The 9,107-nt window shown below is 45.5% G+C and overlaps 1 protein-coding gene across 1 annotated transcript; it reads right to left on the bottom strand.

Moving 5' to 3' along the window:
* Positions 1-3,277: 3,277 nt before the first annotated feature.
* Positions 3,278-8,806, bottom strand: LOC116531224 (pepsin B-like). Its single transcript, XM_032249932.1, has 7 exons — positions 8,751-8,806; positions 8,060-8,216; positions 6,794-6,911; positions 6,164-6,282; positions 4,770-4,965; positions 3,808-3,816; positions 3,278-3,716 (listed from the first exon to the last, which is right to left on the bottom strand). Exons 1-7 carry the CDS (start codon positions 8,804-8,806, stop codon positions 3,601-3,603), a joined length of 771 nt encoding a protein of 256 aa, XP_032105823.1. The 3' UTR covers positions 3,278-3,600.
* Positions 8,807-9,107: the final 301 nt, after the last annotated feature.

Here is a 9,107-nt window from a genome sequence, read left to right as displayed (position 1 = left end):
CCTGGGAGGGAAAGGTTGCAGTGAGCTGAGATGGCACCATTTTACTCCAGTCTGGGTGACAAGAGCAAAACTCCAACTTGAAAAAAAATAAGAAAGAAAGAGTATAGTAGAAGTCACATTCCATCATATCCCCAATATCCCATCGGCTACATTAGCCAAAAATCGACGACACATCCCTGTCCTCCAGGAACTCAGAGACTAGTTGGGGAGATAGGGTTATTGTGGGGTGCCATGGGAGCACAGGGCAGGAGTACCTGGCCTCAACTGGGTTGCTTACTCATAGCCTCCCAAATCTCTGACTCACCCAACTGGAGTTTTTTAGTAGGGTTCTCAGATTTTTATACTCTTATCCACTGTTTTCCAACAACACGTGCCTGGCACACAGGGAATGCTCAACAAATCTTAAGTTTTCTTCTTTCTCCAGACCTGATTCCTGTCTGAGGCCCACCTTATTGGTAAAGGTCCTGATGGCTCTTGCTCTCCCAGTTTGTTGGCTGGCTCTGCCCAGCTGCTTTGCTGTCCACAGTGCACATGTCTCAGAATGGCACTTTCCAGACTATAGCCTATATCTTGGCTTCCATCAACCAAGTTACTCCCCAGGCAATGCAATAGTCTGCATCTTTTAGGTTAAATGGTGCCCACGGTATTCTTTCTTTCTTCTTTGAATGGTAAAAATATGCATTGGCATACATTATTCCTCAAGATTTCCAGTATTCTCATGTTTTACTATTTGTCTAACACCTAAGATATGCTTTTCTATTCTCTTGACCCAAAACATTTTTTTCCATTTCACAGTAACTTGAAAATTGGCTTAGAAATCTTTCCTATCCCTTAGAAAAGAACCACTGAAATTACCATTCACCTCTACTTCTTTCAGTGCCTGAGAGACCACCCCACCAACAGGCTGACCTGCATAAGCACTGAACTACGCACATGGAAAAAGGAAAATTGCACATCATTGAAGGGAAACAAATAGCCTAAGGAAGGAAAACCAAATACATTTCAAGTCATACAAAGGTAATTGTGAACGTTACATTATTTTCCATTAATAAATATTTCATGGAATAGTTTTGATATCTTATAAGATAAGTCTTTATCACTTTTATTTTTGAAACAAATATTTTCAGTTCAGAGGGAGAGGAAGCAGACCAAGATGGCCAAACAGAAGCCTCCAATGATCATCCTCCCACAAGAACACCAAATTAAACAACTATTCACACAAGAAAGGACTTTCATAAGAACCAAAACTCAGGTGAGCAATTACAGTACCTGATTTTAACATCATAGCTAGGAAAGAGGCCTGAAGAGCATAGGAAAGACATTCTTGAATTGCTGACACAGCCTTCTGTCATCTCCTAGCAGCAGCAGCAACTGCATGGTGCGGAAAGGGAATCTACGTGCTTGGGAAGGCAGAGCACAGTGATTGTGGGGCTTTGCATTGGAACTCAGTGCTGCAAAAAGCAACACAGGATAGAATTCAGTGGGCACCAGGCCTAGCCAGAGGGAAATTGTCCACCCCAGGGGTCAGAAACAGTTCCAGCTAGCCCCGGCACCACAGGCTAAAGCGCTCTGGGGTCCTAAATAAACTTGGAAGGCAGTCTAGGCTATAAGGACAATCCCTGGGCAAGTTCTAGCACTGTGCTGGGCCAGGGGCCAGAAGACTTGCGGTGCATGCAACCCAATGAGACACCAGCTGGGGCAGCCAAGGAAGTGCTTGCACCACCCCACCCTCAACCTGAGGCAGCACAGCTTGCAGCTCTGAAAGAGATGCCTTCCTTCTGCTTGAGGAGAGAAGAGGAAAGAGTAAAGAGAACTTTGTCTTGCAACTTGGATACCAGCTCAGCCACAATAGAATAAGGCATCAGGCAAAGTCCTGAGGCCTCCATTCCAGGCCCCAGCTCCTGGATGACATTTTTAGACACACCCTGGGCCAGAAGGGAATGCACTGCCTTGAAGGGAGGAACCCAGCTATGGCAGGATTCATCACCTTCATTCAAGGGCCCATGGTACTTGAATAAACATCAGCAGTAGTTGGGCAGTACCCGCTGCAGGCCTAGGCTGAGACCCAGTACCACACTGGCTTCAGGTGTAACCCAGCACATCCCCAGCTATGGTGGCCACAAAGAGAGACTCCTTCTGCTTGAGAGAGGAAAGGGAAGATTAAGAGGGACTTTTTCTTGCAGCTTGTTTACCAACTTGGTCAAGGTTAGGTAGAATACCAAGCAGGCTTCTGGGACCCTTACTTCAGGCCTTGGCTTCTAGATGGCATTTCTGGACCCACCCTAGGCTGGGAGAGGGCTCAGCACCCTGAAGGGAAGGACACAAGTCTGCCTGGATTCACACTTGTTGACTGAAGAGCCCTTGGGCCTTGAGTGACAGTCAGTGGTAGTGAGGCAGTGGTCACCATGGGCCTTGGGCAGGATCCAGTGGTGTGCTGGCTTCAGGTCTGACCCAGTATAGTCCCAGTGGTGGTGGCCACAGAGGTGCCTGTGTCACCTTTCCCTCAGCTCCAGGCAGCTTAGAACAAAGCAAGAGAGACTTTGTTTGTTTGGGGAAAAGTAAGGAAAAAGAAGAGAATAGGAGTCTCTACCTGGTAATTCAGAGAGTTCTCCTGGATCATACCCAAGACCACCAAAGCGGTACCTCTACAAGCCTGCAAGAGTCACATTGTTACTGGGCTGGTGTTGCCCCCTAATGCAGACACAGTTGCAGTGACCAAAGACTTAGATCACAGCACCCAAGTTCTTTTATGTTTTTGTTTGTGTGTGTGTGTGTGTGTGTTTGTTTGTTATGAGACAGAGCCTTGCTCTGTCATCCAGGCTGGAGCATAATGGCTCACTGAAACCTTTGCCTACGGGGTTCAAGCAACTCTCCTGCCTCAGCCTCCCAAGTAGCTGAGATTACTGGCATATGCCACCACATCCGACTAATTTTGACTTTTTGGTTTTTTGTTTGTTTGTTCGATTTTTTTTTTAGTCAAGAGGGGGTTTCTCCGTGTTGGCCAGGCTGTTTCCGAACTCCTGACTTCAGGTGATCCTCCTGCCTGGGCCCCCCAAAGTGCTGGGATTATAGGTATAAGCCACCACACCCAGCCCAAGTCTCTTCAAGTACCAGGAAAGTCTTCTCAAGAAGGATGTACAAACAAATCCAGACTGCAAAGACTATAGTAAATACCTAATTCTTTAATACCCAGACATCAACCAACATCCACACGTATCAAGACCATCCAGGAAAACATGACCTCACCAAGGTAACTAAATAAGGCACCAATGATGAATCCTAGAGTAACAGAGATATGTGACCTTTCAAACAGAATTTAAAATGGCTATTTTGAGAAAAAAAAAAATCAAGACAACACAGAGAAGGAACTCAGATTCCCATCAGATAAACTTAACAAAGAGATTGAAATAATTTTTAAAAATCAAGCAGGAATTCTGGAGCTAAAAAATTCAGTTGACATACTGGAGAAAGCATCAGATTCTCTCAACGGAAGAATTTATCAAGATGAAGAAAGAATTAGTGAGCTGGAAGACACGCTATTTGAAAATACGCAGTCAGAGGAAACAAAAGAAGAAAGAACAAAAAAGAATGAAGTTGGCCTTAAAAAGGAGGTAGCCAATACAGTTCCTGGGTGACAAGGGTCCAGATGATCCGACCAGAACAAAGTTGGGGTTCCACACCTCCAAGGATAAGCTCTCCACCATACTGGCGGGTTGCTTGGTTGGGGAGAGATGCAGAAGAGGGTGAGTGCCCACACATAGTGGGTGAGACAGCTCTCTCCTCTCTCCTTCCCACACTCCCTCAGACACTGGGGTGCTGCAGACGACGGGACACTGTCCTCTGAGCTGCTTTTAGACTCAGCCTGCTGAGGCACAGGAGGAGACTTCTCAGACTAACACCAAACTACTAGACACTATGCCCATAAAGAAGATGGAAGTGAAAACCAGGCACCCAAAAACAAACTAGAAAAGCATGCCAGAGAAACCCTCCCTGGGAGGAAGTGAAAACAACAGGGAACAGCTTTGGGGACAACTAGAACAGGGCCTGAGAGAGCCCGCAAGTGCGCTCGGAGAGGCACGCTCCCGCTAGGGTCATCATCAACTACACAATACTGGAAGGACTTTGGCCTTCAGTGATCCTTATCCTGGCCAGTCCTAGAAGAAAGACACATGAACTTCAGGTGCTTGAGGATCATGTGTTTGGGAAAGAAGGAACAAGGGATAAAGTTTGGCACAAAAGTTCAGTGCCGAGGGGAGCGAGAAAAGCACTGGATTTGTGATCAAGGTACTTGAGTTTGAATCTTGGCTTCACACCTACCGTGAGTGACCTTGATCAATGCTGACAACCTGTTTGGGCCTCCATTTGCTCCCTGGCAAGACGGGGCTAACATGAGGATTTTTGAGATGTCATTTGAAGTAATTTCTAGAAGAACACTTTACAAATCCAGACATAGCATTATGATTATTATTCCATTTTCTCTTTACTAGTAATGCTCATGAGGCTTGTTTTTTAGTGCTAATACAGTCTCCTAAACACTGAGGGACCGTTACTCAATTTTATGAAGAGTCATCATGCAGCTTATAGCTAATATAATTTAAAATTCTTAAAGTGTACTTAAAGTAGGATTTTCCCCAAATTTTCTGAAATGCAATGAATTTTATATAGCAAGTTATACTGACTGTGTCAGAGCACCTCATCACCTGGGCCCCATCTAGTCTTGGGTTGTGTAGAATCTGCATGGAACCTCATTTTCTGAGCCCTTCACTGGCTGAAGCAGAAGCTGAAGATGGGCTGAGTGAGCTGACCCTGCTGCAGCAGCCCCTGCATCACTGTTGGGGTACTCCCCACTGCCGTGTTTGGGTAGACTATTCCCAGGATCCCGTTAAAGTCTGAATAGTAGAAGGAGTCACTGGGCTCATTCTCACTCAGGCCGAACTCCTGGTTATTGATGATGATGTTCTGAACCTATGACAAGCAGACAATGTAGCTTGACAGTTCAGGTGCACAAATCACATGGCTTCCCAGACTTACGTGCCCCGGATATGGGATCCAGAAACCCTCCTGGGGAGAAGACATTGGCTTCTTTCATCCAGAATCCAACCACAAGTGTGGAAGTGGAAGGTGAAAGGGCAACCTTTTCTTTTTTCTTTTTTTATTGCATTTTAGGTTTTGGGGTACATGTGAAGAACATGCAAGATTGTTGCATAGGTACACACATGGCAGTGTGATTTGCTGCCTTCCTCCCCATCACCTATATCTGGCATTTCTCCCCATACTATCTCTCCCTACCTCCCCACCCCCTGTCCCTCCCCCATTTCCCCCCAACAGACCCCAGTGTGTAGTGCTCCCCTCCCTGTGTCCATGTGTTCTCATTGTTCAACACCCGCCTATGAGTGAGAACATGCGGTGTTTGATTTTCTGCTCTTGTGTCATTTTGCTGAGAATGATGGTTTCCAGGTTCATCCATGTCCCCACAAAGGACACGAACTCATCGTTTTTGATGGCTGCATAATATTCCATGGTGTATATGTACCACATTTTCCCTGTCCAGTCTATCATTGATGGGCATTTGGGTTGGTTCCAGGTCTTTGCTATTGTAAACAGTGCTGCAATGAACATTCGTGTGCATGAAGAGCAACCTTTTCAATCACGTGTGTCTTGAAAAAAAGTGTGGATGTTGGAAAAGTGGAAGCAGTTTTTTTCTGGAGTTATAACTGGTTTCCACTTCCATGGACAGTGAAAGAACTGACTGGTTTCATACTGAACAATCTGTGTGCAAAAACGATTAGAGGAATTGTAGGTGTTTAAAGAAATAAAGAAATAGTAGAAAGATTTGTCTTCAAATATTCAAAGTGCGACTGGGTCGAAGAGGAAACAGCCTTATCTGTGTGTTTCCAGAGGGCAAAGTTAGGACCCCATAGCAAAGTTGCAAGAAGACACACAACTTGAGCACAACATAGAGGCTTCCTACAGTCAGGACTGCTGTGGAAGAGAATTATGTCTTGGGGCAAAAGCTGAATTAGACAGTCTTTGTGTTCCCTCCAACACTCAGCTTCTGGGAAGCTTGTACCTAATTAGTAAGTATGGATTTCTCTAATAGTGTAAGACTCTAAAAATGGGAGCCAAACCACAGACCGTCAGAGGCTATGAGAACACAACTCACAGTCACGGTGTCATAGCCCAGGAACACACTCAGGCTGCCACTCCCATAGGGCAGTGTATAGGTTTGCCGATTATTTCTGAAGGTGGAGGACAGGCTGGAGTTAAACCTGTTGTGACTGGCTGCAGAAAGACACCATGGAATGTTAGTGTCATTTGCAGTTTTCCAAAACACATGAAAGTATTTATCCTTGATGGATTGGGCTCATCAGACCAGGGCTGGGATAGGGCATCACCCTAGATCTTTTGCTTATAGACAAACTATGCCAACTCTAGAAAAGTCTATCCCCCTGGATGACACACATTGCCCAAATTCCTTCCAACTGACCATTCCCTGAGGGAAAGATTGCCTCAGTTGTGCCAGGAATACTGGACCACAGGAGGGAGCTGGGTGGAAGGAAAGGAAGCCTTAGTCTGTTTCTGCTGTCTGTCTCCAAAAGAGTCAGCACTTCTGAAAAGTGGTGCTGAAGTCATAGACTGAGAGCAATTTCTAGATGTTCCAAACAGAAGGAAGATAAGTGATGGATATGCACAAAGGACTCTGGACTTAGAATAATGCACCTGCACTCAAATCCCAGATCTTCCCTTCTATCTGCTCCCCTCATGGTGTGGAGGGTGACGGTGACATACTCACAGCAGGCTTGGCTCTGGCAATAGATGGAGGGCAACCACAGATTGGAGGAGCCCCTGACAAAGAGGACTAGGAAATTTTGGGGTGATGTCCCAAAGCTGATCTCTCCAAAATAGAAAGACTGAAAAAGAAAGGTTTATTACCTTCATTAAGCAACCAAACCTTGTCTTAAGAATGGATAAGGAGTTAGCCCACAGGAAGCCACATTCTGCCCAAATCGTTTTTTGAGGGGAATGAGAGGCTCATCCCACAAGTTCTCCTTCTTATCTGGAGTTAGTTCCTTTCAAGATTCTACCTTTTGTCCCTAATTACAAGCCTTTGGCCAGCCAAGACTTAGTTTGGCAAGGCAATGTCCTCTTCCAAATGTGTTTTCTACTTTTACAATAAGCTGATATCTTCATGGATTTACCATGCTACACTGGAGTACCCAGAATTGGGGAAACAATTGCTTTCTCTTCTTTCCACTGTCCAGACACACATACACACACATGCGCGTGCGTGTGCGCGCGCACACACACACACACACACACACACACTCCTCTCCCCTTTCCTTTCAATGTTAGATACTCCTACCACCATTTTCCTCTCTCCCGGTCACACACTAGCAGAGGGTGCTAGGGAGCTGGAGAAGAGAACGCATGGAGAGCAAGAAGAGCTTTTCATTGGAAGGTAGTTTAAGCTCTAAGTTAACTTGGGCCAGTCATGTCACTTATCTGCGTTTAGTTTCTTCATCTGTAAAATGTGGGAGTTGAAATAGAAGATCCCTAATGCGGCTTCCAGCTCAGACATGCAACATCTCACTAAGGACAGTCCACAGGACACCAGAATGTCGAGATGCCCTGATGAGACATGGTGGGCTTGAGAACATTCAGACATTTGCTCTGGGGACTTTGCATCTTTCCAAAGAGGGAGAGATGCAGTATCGGAACCACTGGAGCTTTTGCCTGACAGCATCACTTGCATTTTTCTTCTTTCCCCTGCAACTCACTGCCAGGACTTCCTTCAGATCTCTCAGTTGACTTGAACATTTCCACTATGGATCACTTAACCATATAAATGGGGCTTTAGCAGGATGGGCCAGCAATGAGAGAAAAGAAAGAAGGAAAAGAAATTACTGTACTTGTTCTGATTCTTTCCACAGAAAGGACTTACCATAGTAAGATTTTGGTTTAGGAACTTGTCAAAAATTACAGCTAATGAGCAGTATAAGTGAGTGTCTAAGAATGGTGGTTATATAAGGGTTATGGACACTCCTGCCTCATCACTCACATCCATGTAGTTGGTAATGGGCTCATAAGCAACAGCATCATTATTGAAATGATACTTGGTGGTTGGATCAGCCTTTGGGTGGTGCCTCAGAAGCGTCTCCAGTACGCCCTGCTCCTCCACTGTCTGGTGGATAAACTTGCCTTTCCTCAGAATGATCCTGCAGAGACTAATGGAATGATCTTGGCACCATGAAAGCAACCCCTTCAATGACCTGACCTGCAGGGTTCAAATCTCTCCAGCACTCTACTCAATAAGAGCCCTCTGTAAGCAACGCTCTCAGATTTTAGCACATTCTACGCACTGCTGTCATCCAGCATTCCCAGTGTGGAATAGACCAGATCAGAACATATTTTGGGGGTGTTGTGTTTATATATTGTTTACAGAGAATAAATATATTGTTTCTTTCCTGTCTCTTCTATAAGTTTGGGGTAGGGAGTGTGCATCCTTCCTTCTTAGCCAGCACTCACACCCACCCACCCACCCACACACACACACACACACACACACACACCCCTACACACACCATCCATCTATTTCAAGTCTTAACCCCCAGTGGATGTTCATTTCACAGTGCAAGGGTCAACTTGACTGGTGTTCCAGGAGGACTACAGAGGAAGGCCTTTGCTGTTTCCTAACTTGTCATGTTCCCTGGAGGCTGGAATCCACAATTAAGCCAAATCCCAATACATACCTTTCCACACCTCCTGAGAGATGTAGACAAGCCAAGACCAAGACCAGGACCCTCATGGTGCTGATTTTCAACTGCCCACCAACGCGCAGGACACAGTGGCAGAGCCAGAGGTTGGGGCACACAGAGGAGGCTCCGTCTCTCTCTTATATCCTGATCCCCCTTGCCCTTTTGGTCTCTAGGAACATGGGCTTTCCTACCTTTGTACCAGCTTGTTTGCCTACAAATCTATAGATTTTGTTTTCCCTCTGGCAAGCATCAAGAACTTTTCATATTCACTTTGTAGTGAATTTAAAAACAATTAATGGCTTTGCTGGTGAAATCTAAAGATCAGGATTTGACAGCAAATGTAAAATGCAC

The sequence above is a fragment of the Sapajus apella genome, unplaced genomic scaffold (assembly GCF_009761245.1).
Source record: "Sapajus apella isolate SASKATOON/1434 unplaced genomic scaffold, GSC_monkey_1.0 scaffold69, whole genome shotgun sequence".
Taxonomy (NCBI): domain Eukaryota; kingdom Metazoa; phylum Chordata; class Mammalia; order Primates; family Cebidae; genus Sapajus; species Sapajus apella.
Note: the sequence above shows the minus strand (reverse complement) of the source record. Positions and strands in the feature narration are given on the sequence as shown.